Raw genomic sequence first — 18,448 nt, forward strand, 5'->3', positions numbered from 1 at the left:
CCTTGAGCCTACAGTCTTACCAGCTCACTGAAAAAAATGAGACTTTTTAAAAAAAGCTGCAAGAACATCCCAATCATCACTGAAAACAAACCAAGAGAAATGTACAGTGAACTGCAAACAATCTTCTGTTTTCCATTCCTGCACAGATTACCCTCTCACTCTAAGGTTACAGCAAGGACTTTAATGTAGTAGAGAAGAAGATTATCACATTCAGCATCCAGAATTTGCAAGTTAATTCTGCCTCTACCAAACTTTACAGTGAGGTTAATGTCCTGAGACATACACTATTTTACTCAGAGCCTACAAACTTTTGACACAGCAACTAAGCTCATTTTACTAACTGACGTGGAGACTGACCTTCACATCTATAGCAAGTGATGATCCCTTTTATTTACACATATTTGCTCTACCAAAATACTTCATTTTTCACTATGCACCATACTTTCAGTGACCTCCCTATACAAATTTGCATATATTTCACTACTTCCCACATAGAGAATGTCTAAATTCTGTGTTAGCGCTCATGTTTCTACAAAGAAAGAGGCCAAGGAATTTTCTCCCAATGTGCCCTTCTGCCAGATTTTACTACAGTTTTAATGGCTATAAAAGTTGACCCAACAGCAGAACAGGTAGATCAAAAGGTGGCTTCCTGAAGACCCCTTACGAAAACTCTCACCCATTTCAAGAAAACTAAATTGGCAGTTGCACTGTCAGAGATGCTTTCCAGCCTCTGAGGCAATTTGAATCATGATTTTCTTTAGGCTATTATTCTCTAAAAGGAAAATCCAGAATTTTGTAGTAAAACTGGAAAGATGTTATCTTTTAAATCAGCAGGCATAGTCTGCATCTCTCCACAGGATGAATACACTCAATACATAAATGACAATCCATTTCCACTATAAGAAAAACGTTCGTTTGTGAACAAGTCCAAGGTGAGAGCAGACAAGGGATAGAGTCTGAAAAAGGTTATTTAATTTTCAGTTCTTCTATTTCACAGCAGTGTTAGCTGTTAGTTATAAGCACATATAAGACTTAAGTATTAGTCCTACAAATATCTAGGCCAATCTTTCTTTCCTTCATGACACAGCAGAGACACCAGAACATAGCACAGTCTAGTTCAATGCTCACAGGAAAATTTGATCTAATATTAAAATCTAATATTAAAATCTAAGTCTCTCATCTGCAACAAGCATGGACAAGATCTTAACCCTTTCTCTTTTTCTCATTTACATGATATGCCTTCTTAAGACACTGTAGTACTTGTTGCCACTTCTGTACAAAATAGCAGTTTTTATTTTAAATACCACAACCTTCTATGGTGTCAGCCAGGATGGCTGGGCCCAGCTTGGTCCCTTCTTCCTTAGCAGGATGACTGAAATGTCACCCAAGTGCTGCAGGACATGGACTTCATTACTTACAAGGGTGCTTGCCTCTCATGACATCTGATGGACCTCGTGTATCTGAGGACAGAAATACCTTTAAAAAGGCCCATGGTGTTACAAAGTGCAGCATGGGACAAACTAAACTATTTCGCTCCAGTTTGTTTTGGCAGATTTTCAACTCTCTAGTCTATCCTTGCCTTGTTTTCACACAGGAGACTTGGAACAATTCCATTTATCAAGTCTACTTAGATGGAGCATTAAGTTGGCCTCTAAAATAAGATGGAGAAAAAAGAAAAGTAACACAATCCAATACTGTTAACAATTTGCTCACTTTAGTTTTAAGGATGCAGGACAAAAAAAATGCAAGATAACCAAAAAATTCTATGTGAAATCTGAAGACACAAAAGACTACCTTTCAAGCCATGCTACTTGGAATAAGGCAGTGTTAGCCAAATATGAAAACTTGTTTTTGTGAAAAACGTCACATAAGCTACATAAGGGAAATAAACTTATTTTCCTCAGTCTAAATCAGACAGTCGGTAGCACTTCTTGTAAGACTGAAGAGCTTCCACATATCCATACATATACATATGTACTTATATTTATTTATATCTATATTTACATTTATTAATAGAATGGCTACAATTACATATACACCATAGATGTAGCATATATCCACTAATGGAAATATAAAATTACTCTGTATTTCAAGTAAAAGCTTCACTTTACACTGTCTTTCAAGGGAAGCTTCTTTTTTATAAAACCAATGCTTGCTCTAGATACTATCAGAAACCAGTTACCAAATATGTACACTTGGGTGTCTATTCCTACAGGAAGAGCTTGCCAATTGTGAACTTTTTGTAACAGCTTAGAAAAAAACTGAAGAAAAAATTGGCTAACCACTGTCACACACTGAACTTGAACATTTAAAGCAAAATCCTTACTCTGTTTTGGAATTTAACTTGGACAACATTCAGCTTCCATGTTGTTCTCAGACATTTCTGTAAAGCATAACCAAGTTATGATCAGTTTTAATTAAGTTAATGGATTATAATAAACTACCTAAAATGACATAAATCCTTTTATAATAGGGCCTGCATTTGACTTCCACAAACGAGTTTAGTTTGGCAGACACTTTAGATCTACCAAATGGCAACAGCAAGAATAAAAAAGCAATGAGAAAACATTGCCACTGGGATGGCACTTTGTATCTTAAAAATCACCTCCATTAATAAACATATCTTGCAATGATTTTAATGGTGTAGTTTACACACCTTTAAGGAAGAAACTGTATGCTTATGATCATGAAATTCCAAAAGCCACTTGGTTGGGTTGAGCATTTTTATGTACTACTGCAAGATACATGCCACTCTTCCTGCTGTATTTTCTCTTTGCTACCCATCCATCACATAGAGCACAAGCTCTCTGTCAAAGCTTTTGAAGTACAATACAATCTAAGGCAGAGACTTATCTTGATTCAGATTACCAAACTGATGAATATTTATTTAAACTATAAATAAGTTTTCTACATTCAGAACAAAACATAGTGTATATATATATATATATGAATCATTAAAAACACAACTTAATATTCACTATTAAACAAAGAAACAACAAAAACCCCCTCACCATTTTACATCTTGTTAGGCTGCCTTCAATGGCAGACAGCTGCCCTGCTTCATTGGTGGGTGAGGAAATGGTCTGAAATGATAAATGACAGCTTCAAGGAATGGTTTCTAAGACTTAACAAGTTCCTCGATTGCTCCCCAGAAGAGGGACTTTTTTCAGGGGAAGTGTCAATACATCAGAAGTTTCTACTTGAGGGTACAGAACTTTCACTATCAATACTGGAAAAATAAAAAAGCAAGCCCTTTGTCAGCAAGCTCAAGTTCACAACTGGACTCTGTATTTCATGGAAAAATTTCAAGGTCTGCAGATCAACAAGCTGATATTCACAGCTCATTACTTCAACTCTGTAACCACTTGGGCAAGCGGTCAGTCCTTGTACAGTCACCAAGAAGTACAGACTGTAATTCTGGGTCTACACCATTTGCTTGAGTAATGACTGACCAGTTTCACCAGTAACATAAAGCGATGGATCTGGCAGGGAAGCCATGGAAAATTGTTTGCCCATCGGTAGAAATTAAACACATGGATCTGTACAAAGATTAAGCTTACAAAAGATAGGACAGATAATGTGCAGCAAGACAACACACCAGTAACTTCCTACCACAGGAGGTCTTCTGGAAAAGCTCCACTACTCTCAACAAGTCTAATCTTGAGCAGCAGGGAGCAGTAGCTAAGTCTCAGTGACAGACAGCATTGCAAGGCTGCAATCAGATGCCTTCCCTGTGTTAGACGGATAAACGGGGCACATTTTCAACACCTGAACTCAATTACATCTGGTGTTCCCATTTTCAAAGTTTTTCACCCAGAACAACTCAAGATTAAGCTATTCAGTTACAGTTTTACTTCTCAAAACATTTAATGAGACATTTAAATTATCCAAGACAGCAGTTTAACTGCCCCTAATAATTTAATAAGCCTCAGAGCAAGCAGCAGGTAGATCATGGTGATCACTGATGGCATTCTATATTAGATTTACAATGCTGAAGCTCTTCCATGCTTATAGAAAAAACAGATAAGGTTTTTATTTTCTTCTTCCTCTGCACAGTACTTGGTGAAGAACAGTCATCGTTACTTCAGCAATTAAGCCTATTTTTCTGCTTGTGGAGGTAGATTAATTAATTTATGACTGCCATTGCTCATTAAGGCATTTCTTTCTGAGTAACTAGATATGATTCTCCTTTCAGGTGAGACTATCAAAACCTAAGGCTCCAGGAAAGAAAACCACAGGGAAATAAAAAAAAAAAAAAAACCAAAAAACCCCCTCCTTTTTTATGAAATAACATTTAAGTCTAATTTCCAGTTGTACAAAGTTCTGCCAAGCAATTCCATTTAATTTTCATCTCCTACAGGCAGTACTGACTCTTTTCATCCATGTCTTCCATATGAAAATGAAGTAGCTATAGTACTTAAGTGGGGTTTTTTTGAGAGAAAGACATCATCAACTACTTCACACCTCCAACCCTCTGCCAGCTAAGAGAGCTGGCATCAAAGCCTTAAAGATCACCAATTTCTCCTGCTGGCCAGCCAACACCCCACAGAACTAAGCAAGTCCCTACACCAGTCCTCTCCACCAAGTAGAGCAGACAGCAGGTCTTCAACCTAACCATCACACTGTGTCCAAAACTGAAGACTCCACAGCTTTGCTCAACCTCAGCTCAGTTTTGAATACATTACAAGAAGCACAGCTCTTAGAGCTCCAGAGAAACTGGTGACTCATTTGCCTTTAATCCTATGAATGCAAACCACCAAGAATGCCCTTTGGTTCTGTAGTTAACCACGGTTTAGCAAAGTCATTTGTCTAACTATCATTAAAAAAAAAAGAAGGTCTTCACGCTAAGCAACTCCAGCCCAGACAACTGATGCAACAGATTAGGGTTGTGCACACCCGTGGCTTCTGACTCCCACACAACCCATGGTCCCTCTCACCCTCAGCATGTAAAACTCAGTGCAGCCCTGCTTTATACATCCTTGGAGAGGATTAATTTAATTTTGATTTCCTCTCTGTGTTTGCTTTGGAAGTTTGCAGGCTGAGCAAGATATATACAAGCAGAGTTTGGCAGCAAGCAGCCTGTACTATGATGTGTATCATTTCAGCCTGGCCCACATGTTCAGGAAAATAACAAGCTGGCAGTGAGGAGAGTTTCATCTCGCCTTCAGAAAGTAGAAGACTGGTGTAGGAATAAGGAAAGGCCAGACATTTCCAGGAGATGACTTTAAGAGGGATGGAGTCTGGTATCATCAGTGTGACCAAGGGAACATACTGCTCAGCAAAACAAGCTGTGATCATGACAGAGAAGGTGACAGGCATACAGGTCTTCAAAGCCATGGCCTTTTCATCTTCAGACAGGTTTCTAGTATATTGCTTACTGGTACCTTTCAAAGCTTACCAGAGCAATAGTAAAACCAGGGCCATGCAAGGAGGTATTGTTGCCTCAGGAAAGCAGACAGAAATAAAAGAATTTTGCTGGCCTGACTTGTGTGTTTTTACACAGCTGAAAAGCATTTGCTCAGCTAGGTTCTATGGTACATCCCTACAGTCATAAGTTCCAGCTTATTCCTGAAGAAGGCATTATTGCCTGGGGCAAAACCATCCATCAGTCCTGACGCAGACCTTGATGTGAGGATTTCCCAGCACACAAAGATTTTTCAGTGTGTACAAGCACCAAATTATCCAAAATCACAACCTATTACTTTCTGTAAAGTGACAAGTGCTGGAATGCAATTATCTACATTTGCCTTAATGTCTCGTTATCATTGATTAACATTGTCTTACCCCTACACAGGAAACCTAAACCTACAGCTACCTTTTTAATACTACACAGCACAGAAGCTTTAACTTCAGGTTTACTACCTTTGCTATCTTCTGTCATCACTGTTTCCTTTCTCCAGTCTAAACCCAGGGCCTTGAGTCTGAGCAGTCCCTTCTCTCCCTAAAAATTAAATTCCACAGCCAAAAGTTCACTCGAAAGTAAAAAAAAAAAAAAAAGGGGGGGGGGGGGGAAGGAGGGATAAAATTGTTTCAAATTAGTTTAAGGTTAAGCTAATGGTTTATCTCAGCCTACAATAAAGAAGGGGCAAGAAAACATTTTTCTAAGCCAGAGACCACGAAAGACATCCAGTTACAATTTTATCATTTAGACAACACTTGTATTTATCTTTTCTATAAGGAAAACTACTGTAAAAGTCCTTTGTTGATCAAGGTTATTGGCTGCTCTGCACATTGAACAGTTTCTGAAGTTCTGGATGCCACACTAAGTTTTTATTGCTCAAATGGGGGCTCAAAACCTACCTGACAAGACTTTTAAAATTTCATGTTAATGGAGTGGCAGTGAGGTGGAGGGAAACATGGATGTGTCCAATAAATAAACAAATAATCAATCAGGGTTTAATATGCCAACATGAACATATAAACACCTACAGATTAAGCAAACATAACAGCTAGGAAGAACTTTCTGCTACAGCCCACATCCTGGAGATCTCTTTACAGTAACATTTGTCTTTCAGAGACTCCCACACATAACTGTTTACCTATAATTAAGCAGGTAAAAAACCTCCCACAAGCAATGAATACCTGATAGTACCATAAAATTTCACTTTCTTGGATATACCAGATGAAAATGGGCTTCATGTTAGGCAAAAACAAAACAACCAAAGATTAGATTAGGCACTGGTACAACCCAAAATTTCATTATGATAACCCCGATAAAAATTTACGACAGAAATTTATGATATATCCAAGTCATTGCAAGCAGCATGACAGTTACAGTCATTCAGTAAAGTCATCAAGCTTCTTCCCACTCATGCATTCACATCTGCAAGGCAACAAACACCACAGGGAGGTTAGATGCCTATGAAAGGTACTTCCCCTTGTAGGAGAGGAACAAACTAGCTGATCTAAATCCACTACAACATCTTACAAACAAGCTTTTATGATGCATCTCTGAGGAAATCCTGCCTGCCTTCTGGCACACCTATGCACACCCAAGTGGCCAGAGTGAGTGAGGAGAAATCTCCTAGCTCAGTATAGCTGGTAAGCTGCTATGGGCACTTATCTTCCTCTATTGGAAAAAAAATCTTTTATTTAAACCATTGATACAACAATTTTGCTTTAAGGTTCAAGAGATAAAACTCTCAAATCCATCAGTTCAAGATGAAAATTACTCTTAAATATGAAAGGAAGTATCACAATGGGCAGCTGGTGAACATGTATCAAGAACACCACAAGTTGTATGTTCAAGTGTGGCTGGTTAAGGCTAGAGGAATATATGTGGCCTGCTATTCATGAGATTCCACTCATGCTTATAACTTTTATTTGTACTTCCAGCCTGGTCTGCTGTAACTGCCTAAACCAGCGATGATGCAGCCGTCAGAATAAAGCACAAGAATTAACATTATCCATTCTTGAACTGCCATTTTCATCAGCCAATCTCAGTACCTATTTCACAAGAAAATCTGAGGAATGCAGGCAGAAACAAGAAGCCAAACTGGAGTAACTGGAGAAAAACACAGTAGCAGGCACAAAGGGACAATATCCCTAACTAAAGAACAGAATGAGTCAGCAACTCTAAGCAGATATTTTTCAAGCATGCTGCTAGTTCTGGCACATTTGGCAGTATCAGTCTTCAAAATTATGCAGTCATTTGACAAGCTGACATAAAAAGATAAGATACAGGAAAATAATGCAGGATATTTCATGCAATAAATTTAAACTACTGTATCTTAACAGAGATTGTCAAGTTAAAGTCAAAAAATGGCTGTTCATTATTTCAATCAAATACTTGAACTAATCTGCATGAATTTGCCAGTCTCAGTTCATAAATTCTGAAAAATGGATAAACCCAACATATTTAAATATGCATTATCAGGTTCTACATATTCTGTAAACAGTCTTAGGAGACAGTCTAGTATTGAAGAAGGATGGATTTTTAGACTAACAAATGCTGGGCAATCATCAGATATTTCAAGATGATTCTTCACTTTTCAGAAAAGGAAACTACTTTAGATTGCTACCATAGGCAGTAACAGCAGGAACAGTTAAGTGTCAGAATCTCCCTGTGATAACAGTACTTAAGTAGTTTGGTACAGCATTTTGCCCAAAGAATTACATTTGGGATCTCAGATTCCTTAAAATCAGATTTACAGGTAATTGAATAAACCATAATCACTCCTACCAAGCATAAGACCTCACTTGGAAAAGGTAATGCCAGGTTTTTAAACTGGGATCATTTCTCTTTAACTGTACTGTAAGTGCATTTGCACTGGTAGGTCTCACATTTCAGGCAGCAGATCAAATAAGACTGCAGTTTTATGTACCTTTCCAATTTGTTCTTAGTATTGTTTGGGCAAGTTTTAAACATTTGGCTATAGCATTTCTGTACAAATTGGCCAGAATAACGTAAGGTTTCAATTTGCAGCTTTTACCTTGCCAATGTCCAAACTACTTTTGCCTTGTATTTGAACTCTGATTTAAATGCTGATAGCAATTGTAATGTTGTAATTAGCAGAACAGTTTTGTAGGAGCACTGCCTGTTAGATAGCAAAAGCATATAAAACTGTGGCTAAATACAAAAGTAGTGCCTAAGAGCAACCTTTATACGACTTTGTGACTCCATGTGCAGGCTGAGGTGATTATATTTGCGTATGCATTCAGATATGTTGGTTAAAGGAACTGAAATAGTGAGCTCTGTCTATTCTGCCAGAGTGTTTATAGTTTTGGATTTATGAACTGTCACGCCTCTCACCATCCCCCCCACCCCGCCTTATTCTTCCCCAATTTTTTGGCTTCAAATGAGTCTGTTTTGGCACATTCAGTAGTGCAACATTTCACTTTTCTATAAAACTCCTCTCCTAGAAAAGTAACACAAAACCTCAGGAAACTTACCTGGTTTCCAGTTTCACTACCAACTCAAAACAGCCACAGTTCACTCTAAGCCAATTGAATCTCTGCCCAATTCCAAGCAACCAGGGGCAAATTCAGGCATTCATATCAACTTCAGACACAGCTTGGTGTACAGAAAGCCTGATCAGACAGTACTTCAACAGCAGAGCCAAGAGCCCAAATACCCAACAAGAGAGGCTGCAAAGACATCAGGACAGAGATGATAAGGAAGAGAACTGCCATCAAAAGAACAGAAATTATACATGTTTAAAATTCAGCCAGAAAGAACATCTATAGGTTTTCATTTCTGATACTTCCAATATAAAAGAGAAAATGAAAGGAAAAATGGTAAAGAAATGAAGTGGAAAAAAATTTAAGAGTTATCAGACGAAACACAAGATCAAAAGAGCTCTTTCTGCTAGAGGGATCATCAAGAAAACCTAATGGAAAAACTTTTCAGCAAAAGTTGGCCAAAACACTTAGCTCAGTGTCCCGAGAGACTACACAAACCACCCAAAAGCTTCAATGAAACTACAGCTATGCAGCATAGCTATCTATCCATTTAAGTGAATTATAATACACAGAAAGGATGTCTGCTTGCAAACTGGTTCTCTGAGATTTTTATCTCCCTCCAGAAAAAGATCAGATTTGCACTCATCTGAATTTCAGTTTGAGCTAATTCTCTATCAGGAACAATTTTAAATATCAAACCCATTCATTAGCAAAGAACCTGTTCCATCTTCCCAGATTTTTCATACTGTCCACCACTGTGCACAATACAAGAACTCCTCCTCTAAAATTCATTGAATAAACAAAGAATTACTCAGAGATCCAAAAGATAACCTGTCTTTTGCAAGAATGTGATTACGAAGCCAAGAGAAGTCAAGAGAATTACATCCTCCCTGAACATATCCTATATATAACATGCACTTTGTTCTCTTACTTGTAAGGTGGAAGGAAAGGCACGTAACTCAAATAAATTTGTGTTCAGGAAATATATATTCTCAAGCAGTGCCATGATAAATGTTTTCTGATACAGAAGTCAAATTTTTTTTGAGAAGTAAATTTTTCTTTATAGAAGTTTCATTGGCTGAGTCCCTCAATAAAAGGATGACTGATTGCCATAGAAACACAGCCTGAGCAACCTTAGCCAAGTATCGTCTTGCACAGGTTATAAAGTAGCACTTTTACATGAGTAATTAATGCATTATATATTCTCAAAGTGCTAAATTTTCACACAGTTGCCCCCCAGCATGATTTAATAGAGGGAATAGTTCCCAACAATTGTAATTATTCCCTCCAGGCTATAGGCCCTGCTTCTACAAGAGTCAAGGAATCATTTGGGTTGGAAAAGACATGATCATCAAGTCCAAACATAAACCCAGCACTGTCAAGTTCACCAGAACCACTACAAAGTCCAAACAACTACAAGAGTGGGGGACTTTCCTCATACTCACATGAACTGCTGAAGAAATACCTCTCATGTTGAGATGCATACAAACAGGTACTGCCAAAACAAATGCATTTGGTCTCCACACTAAACACGTATCACAGTGTACTCCAGAATTCTCAGAGTACTACAGAAGGAGAAAAAGCAAAACACTTACTTTTTGAAGGCCTCTAAAAGCCAACATCACTGAATGCAGATAAAATTTTAACTTCAGAATACAGCAGCTGGCTTCACTTTATTTTTGCAAAATTCAAAATACAAAGATTTAAAGGGATATATCCAGAGGTATTTCGGCACTGAGCTGCTCCAAAAACTGTGTTTTGCTTCAGGCCTAATACTTCAAGTTGATTTTATACAAACTGAGAAATAAATTAGAACTTATACATGAAGCTCATACATGAGCTCTCAACTTAAATCTGCCTCTGGATTAACACTTAACAGCTCTATACATGAAGTCCAAATAGGATTGATTTTTTATTTGAAAAACAGTCAGTCCAGTTATTATGAAGTATTTAGCTTGGACATAACATTCCATGTACTGCAGGTAAGTGCTAGAAGAAAATTCCCTGATCAAGGTAAGCCCATAGAAAAGCACTCATTTAGTCTAATCTTCTAAATCAAGTTTTAGACAATAATATTCCAGCTGAGACTATGTCTAGCAAATTGCATTTAAATGGCCCACAAAAATCCATTCAGTCTTTCACTTGCCAGAAGAGCTACGGGGGGCAGCAAAAACTGATGCATTCTCAAGTTTCTAGCTATAATTGATTGATAGGGTAAAGAATTGCAGACAATGTCCAAGACTGAAAAAGAAGGAAAAGGTAGTGTATATTCAAAGCTAAAGAAAACTGCATCCTCAGAAGAGGAGACAGTGTGGAGGCATCAGTGTGCATGCACATCCACAGGCTACCATGCTTCCCTCTGAGCCAAGCTGTAGCCAAACAGTCTCTACAGTCCCTACTCTCTGATTTACAGAGTACCAGACACCTGGGTTTTGCCACTTGCCCTTCACTGAAGTACACAAAGTGAAGGCCACAATGAAAGCAACTGGACTCCAGTTTCAGCACCAGTAGAGCCTCAGCTTTGCACTCCTCTCAAGTGCATCACTGGTACCTCAAAGTTTGAATTTAGGAAGCTGCATGATCTGACACTGTCTGCTTTCCTCTACACAACAGAGTAGCAGTTGCCTCTCCAATGAATCAGAGTGAAGTTTGTTTAGCTAAGGATCCTCCTCTGGTGGAGGATGTGCAGTTCACCCAGGCACATTTAACAGCATGACAAACATTTTTGTCTCTGAAACATAAGATATTTCACAACTTTACAGATGCTTTTAGTCCACAATGTGAAGTAGGGTACCATTATTTTGGCCATAACTGCACCTCCCAATCCCATCAAGAAATTGAACTGCTGTTGCCTTAACAACATATCTAAGTCCAGAACACATAAGCCATTTCAAGCATCCTGTTACCCATTTCTGGGACCCATTCCTTAGAGAAATATCACAGCACTGAAATTTGACAAATAACATGGTTGCAGTAGTCAAGTTGAAGAGTGTGGTTCATTTGATTGCTTGAACTGATGGTAAGATAACACCTCCTGTCAGATACTTCCTGAGATGGTTTCTTCTTTCAAGCAAGAGTCCTGATTGACACCCTTTTGCAGTCCTTGGGTATCTGTACCTGCCTAAGCAGTACTTTACACAACTGCTTCTCTGCTACAGAGTACCACAGAGTTTGTATGAATTAGTTCCACAGATTTCCTTTCTAGGTGTTTCACAGCATTCCATTGATTCAGCTTCAGTGAGTGTTGTGTCAACTTTCTTACCGAAACAGAAGACAAGCTGTGTAGAACTGGAAAGAATTAGGCCTGTTTGAAAAGCTGGAAAGCAGGAGTTATGAAAGGCCTTCAGCTCCAAACAAATTCTATGCTTTCCACCAAGCTGGGCACTCAGGAATTCAGCTGGCAATAGAAATTCAAAGGATGCAAAGAAGCTGTCTGCTGCTTGTTCAGTTAGGATCATTTCCCATGACAATGAAGGTGAAGAAGAGTTAACCTGCAATGTTTCATAGTCCTTGCCACTCCATACCTATCGTGCATACAGCTCACCCCATACAACACAACTCATTCATAGGATCATAGGACAGCCCACAGTTCTATGAATTTACTGTCCCTGCAGTAAATTCAATCTCATGGTGATACGCAAGATACATTTACCAATCTCTGAGGTGGGCAGATACTATGGTATCATGGCAAGATTATGCAGCAATCCACATTAAGATAATTTATATTAAACTGATCCACATTAGTACTTCCTCAGGAGAAAAAAAAAGGTAATAAAGTAGTTATAGCACTGCCTGAGGAAGAACCTGCTTCTGCTGTTGTCAAAGTAAGTGTTTGGCAAATCCCACTCTTCCAGGGCACAGAAAAACTAGGCTTACATCTGAAATTATTTCCAAATATAGAATACACAATTCCACTGCTCTGTACTTTCTGAATCTGCATGAGTACTCATAAAAACATATCTTTACTACAGCATCTGCTGGCCTGTGTCAAAGCTTCCCTCACTAATGAATTAATCAGCTGCAAACCAATAGTGAAGATTTCAGGGTCAACTTTAGTATCCACTGGCTCTAAAATGGACTACATTAAGAACATAAATCTTAGAGATTAGTAAAGGATTATTTTTCATTATCTGATTTGAAAGTAGGGAAAAAAACATGCTTTACAGACCGAAGTAGAACAGAAATTTAAAGCAATTGTAAAGTACTGACGTAGTATTTCCACTGTTCCTTTGTGGTTTCATTTCTCTTTATTCCTGGCTGTGATACAGAGACTACATTTCCTAAATGCATTTTGTGTTTTGGCAATTCACTTTTTTTCAGGTACCTCAAAACTTTTGAATCTAAGGCTTAGAGAAACACAAAGTCTCCCATTCAACTTAAAATTATTAACCATTTACTTATGTATTGTTAAATTTATCACCTGGACTGAAAAGCAGAGATTCTAAACCAGTATCTCTCATGACTCACAGGTGTCAGATATTCATTCTTGGCATGGGATTATGTATGCCTAACAATAAAACTCTTGTGACTTATGTGGTCAGTTATTACTTACATGAACTGCTTTTACCAAACAGATTCTATGGTTATAGTCAGACTTGCCAAACTAAAACTATTCAACAGTCTATGATTTCTTTTAGCCATAAGAAATAAAGCTAGACTGAGAGCAATCAGAGCTTGTAACTTAGTTTGTAGTGACAGAAGAGTCAGAAATCAGAATTATTATTTGATAACTACCAAGTATAACAAAATCACTGCAACAGAGTTGAGCAGAAATACTATTTAAGGCTCATAATTGTACAATTAAAAAAAATCCTTTCAGCTTACCTCATTAAAACTACATATAATGATTTCCTCTCAGCCTTCAAAGATGCATTTGTGAAAACCAGGGCCAACTGACTTCTATTTAACAGAGCATAACTACTCACATATAAGAAGGCAGCAAGGAAGAATTACCATTTCTCTGCTCATAGGCCAGTTAATACAACATTGTACTTATACTGACACATAAGACATCTCCTTCCCCTAGACATTAAAAAAAATCGAGTCGTGGGTGATGACATTACTCCAATAACTGTAGGTGAGGTGTGTTGATCTAATTAAAGCTGGAGCAGTTCTTATGTCCATAGCTACAATTTTGAAAAACTTGGCTCAAACAACTCACATATTCATGGTGTTCACAGTATTAAGAGGGTGATATTTGACCTAGAATGTATGTTAAAAAGCTTCCATTAAGTATATTCTACAAAAATAACTGCAAAATCAGATCATATAAAATCTTAAGTTTAAAAGTCTTTACTGAAAAAGTGACACGCAAAATTACTCTAAAGCCTCTACATTTGGGCTCCACAGAAGTACCTTAAATCCTTTGCTTAAATCAGAAACCACAGCAGGTAGGAGTGAAAACTGTCTAAAGGAAGACCTGGTTTTAAGTTTCTAGTAGATCAAGGGTACTGTACACAAAAGGAATGAGGAGGAGGTGTTCCTCTTCTGAAAACTGCTAGGATTCTGTTGGGCTGCCTGACCTGGGTAATGAGTACCAGCTGCCTACCTTCACTGGTAGCTGCATTCTTCTGGGCTTTGGTGGGTGTGTGATCCGTACTTGAACTCACGTCGGATGAGATGCTTGAGCTGCCCTTGCCTGCAAAGGGAGAAAGAGGTGGAGAGGGCAGGAGGGAGAGAGAACAAACGTGAGTATCAACAGTGAAATAGAAAGACCTTCAACATCTGAGCCTGGAGCAATTCCAGCTCATGTTCATTTTGTACACACTGGGGTAGGAATTAACAGCCCTATAACTTTCTAGCATGTGCATCTTCACATGTATTAAGGCTACAAACAGCCTCCTGTGCCACAGGGGCCCTCATTACATACTTGCTAAGCTTCAATGTGAAAGAAAAGTTTGTGATTAACAACATTAGGGGAACTTTCATATTCAGTTTACTCATTCAAATACCTCTAACGCAGATCAGGACAAATGGTTACATTCAAAATGTGTTAAATGAGTCTAGATTTATGTGTTCACATCATGTATTCAAGTCACTTGGTCACATGAAAATGAAAGCAAGATATCTGATGTTTTCTCCTGAAGCATGCTCACTCCTTGATGCAATACACCACTTCAAAAGTAACTTCTAACTAATGGTGGGGGGGTTTAACTGCAAACAATAATCCATGGATGCTTCTTTTATTTATTTCCCCCCCCCCCTGCATTTGCTACATGAATGTCCTCAGACCTGTATGTGAGATGTCATGCCAGGTACAAGTTACCATCCAAAGAAATCCAAACAAAGATAATATTAATCAAGACAGATATTACAGAAAAACAGAGTTGCCTAAATCCAAATCATCTTTATGTCTATGCATGAGGATCTAAGAAGGAGTGAATCCTGCTTCACTCCACTCACTGTACTCAATCTCAGTAATTACTAACAGGGAACACATTCTACTCCGCAGCGAGAACCAGACCAACCACCCAATCTGCAATACACAACATAATTCTGGAGAGAGGAAATGCAGTGAACACTGTTACATTTTCAGAAGCTATCTATCCTCACAACCACTGCATCAGTGAAGCCTTTAGGAGCTATGTTAGCTTTTGGACCAGAATTAGGCTGTATGCAGAAAGCAAGCTGACACTATGTTTCTGTCACTTGAGTAAACCTATAATCATAGGAATGTTAGCAGGAGACTTTCCTGATCTGTTATTTCAATCAAGCATTCCTTAGGGTTCTGGGTTACAGTATGCCTGGTTTTCATAACATTTAGATGCAAGGGAGAGGTCTGTTTTTTAAAGGTGCCACGACAGAACAAGGATTTAAGTTTTAATGGGAAACGACTGGAGAATGTGCAAATGTAGATTGCTTCACAACCAAGGTACTGCCACGCAATCTGTCAGCCAGCCCCAGAGAGTCATTCTCCACACACAGTTGCCTAAGTTAACACAATTAGATTTGAGAGATGATTGTGAATTGAACTGGAGAGAAAGGATATTAAAATGGCCAGAAGTGAGTAAAAAAATAAATGGCTAAAGCTAGTAGTTGGGTGGGGTGAAGAGAAAAAAGTGCATTTTCAATGATTCACTAACTGCTTTTTACATTCCTTTAAGAAGTTAAGCAAAACCAAGAAGCAGTGCCTCTAGAATATCCCTTCAGTTGCTCTCGAGCTGTGACATGAGTTGGAGTAATGGGCTGTGGTCTCTGCAGAAATTAGTGCCCCAAAATAGCTCTCCAGCTAAGGCAACTCTAGGTTTGTGGTACAAAAAAAGGCAAGGATAGATGTAAAATGCTCTTTCCCAGGAAAGGCCAGAAAACATGAAATGCCTGCAACAGCTGATAATCAAACCATTAAGAAAGGTATATAGATGGTGTTGCCACTACCAGCAACTCCTCATGTATCAAGGATGGCAACTGCAGAGGCAGGAAACAAAATTCCAAGGAGTATCAGCTCTCCTTAACAGCTTAATAGAAAGAAAACAAAACAAAAAAGAGTAACTGGAAAAAAGTGTTTCCTTAAAACAAATAAACAGGATTTCCTCTAATAAAGAATTTTTTGGGGGGAGGGTGGGGGTGGTGAGGTGTGAAAGGAAGTTAGGAATACCAAATAACAGCAGAGCTGCTAGTTGGTCATCTGTGGCATGGGCTGTTTTTTTACAAAGCAAATGGTTCCATATCTCCCCAGCCTTCATATCTCCCCCTACTACTAACACCAATAGATTTACTCCATGTCCAAGAAAGCCTCCAAAAGCACAACACAAATATTTCCCCACTGTAGGCTGCTAATTGACAGTACACCTGGCAGCAACGTATTTACAACTGCACACTTCTACAGAAACTGAAATGCCAGATGTAAGTCTATATACTTACCATTTAAATCTACCTGAACTTCAAAATATTTTAACTCCTCACAACAAGTTAAAACTACAAATTAATTAAAAAAACCTCCAAACAACTAAAACCATAACAGTCACTGTTTTGATTGGGTAGATCTTCCTGCAATTATATTTATATGTTATCCTATTCTCTTACCATATGTAGCCCCAAAACAAGTCGTCTTTCTCATTGTCTACTCTGAAACTCTTCATTTGGATTAAGGGGAAGCAGCAAATACTTTCTAGTAATTTTCGATGTGCTTTAAATGGACTAGCTGACACTACATATTTTAGTTTCTAATAACCTAGATATGGCTACTGCAGACTCATGTATACATGCTAGAGCTAACACATAAGAGTATCTAAGTATTCTCCAAAGAGGAAGGGCTGAGAGAGCTGTGACTGTTCAGCCTGGAAACTGTAGTCAGCCTCTTCTCCCAAATAAGAAGTGACAGGACAAGAGGAAATGGAATCAAGTTGCATCAGGAGAGGTTTAGGTTTGATACAATGAAAAATTCCTTCACTGAAAGAGTGGTCAGGCATTGGAACAGGCTGCCCAGGGAAGCTGCAAGTCACCAGACCTGGTGGTATTTAAAAGACATGTAGATGCAGCATTTGGGGACAGTTTTGTGATGGCCTTGGCAGTGCTATGTTCATGGCTGGACTCAATCTTAAGGGTCTTTTCCAACCTAAATGATTACATAACATATTAGAATCACAGAAATTCAAAGACTGCCAATTTCCCTAATGCCATAGGAAAACTTAAGGCATTGGTCTTCAGAAATCAGTTCATCTTCAATTCCAAAAGTGCACAGAGAAAGTCACTGCACATAAAATAACCTGACAAGGGTTCTAGCACAATGACTACTAGAAAGATCAGAGGGCAATACTGCAAAGAATACAGAAGTAATGACTATATTTGATCCTCTGCTTAAACAAATTAAATGCCTGCCAAATCCTCCCCTAGCATGACTTACAACCATCTACAGTTTCCCTCATACAGTCAACAGTTCTTTACTTCTAAACCAGAAGTTGCAATCCAAAAGAAAGGAAACCTCACTATGGCAATAGGCAGATATAGCAGAAGAAAGCTATTTTCCTAGAATACAAGATAATTCACACCAGGAGTGAAGGTAGCATGTACTGCACAGCACCTGCAAAGAATCACAGAGCTACAACTCAAATCATGTCTCTGCCCTGCTTCTGAAGAAGCAATAGTATGGATTATTTTTTTCCATCTAAGAGTGCCAAAGTCTTACAACAGTCACAGGAACAAGACTCCAGCCATCTAACCCAGTATGCTGTTTCCTATAGATTATATTTTGATCCTGCTGGAAAGAAAGTTGGAATAAGGTCAGCAAGTAACAGATACTTCTCCTGAACATTGTCTTTGTCTCCAGGTCTTTGTAACCCAGGGCAGCTTTTTAGTCACAGATGTCTTTCTATTCAACAGCCCCATAGATTTATAAAATTTACCCTCTTTTTGAGTCATGACTATTACAATACTGTATTTCATTTTCTTTTTATCACAGAGGCCTACACTGACTAAAACCTTAGCTTTGTCTTCCAAAAGTGTTTCATCTTCCACTTTGCTCTCACAACAGAATAAATACCTATGATACTAAAAGGGATGTTACGGACTATCTAATGAAATACCACCAGAAGGTTGTGCGTGAAATTGG

The 18,448-nt window shown here is 38.4% G+C and overlaps 1 protein-coding gene across 1 annotated transcript in view; it reads right to left on the bottom strand.

Annotated features, from left to right (window-relative positions):
• The window catches only part of FBXL7 (F-box and leucine rich repeat protein 7), a 184,225-nt gene that overhangs the window by 124,146 nt on the left and 41,631 nt on the right, over positions 1 to 18,448 (bottom strand). Inside the window, exon 2 of the mRNA XM_071553156.1 lies at positions 14,450 to 14,539. Within this exon, the coding sequence (XP_071409257.1) occupies positions 14,450 to 14,539 (90 nt within the window). The remainder of the gene's footprint in view (positions 1 to 14,449; positions 14,540 to 18,448) is intronic.

The sequence above is a fragment of the Pithys albifrons genome, chromosome 4 (genome assembly GCF_047495875.1).
Source record: "Pithys albifrons albifrons isolate INPA30051 chromosome 4, PitAlb_v1, whole genome shotgun sequence".
Lineage (NCBI taxonomy): Eukaryota > Metazoa > Chordata > Aves > Passeriformes > Thamnophilidae > Pithys > Pithys albifrons.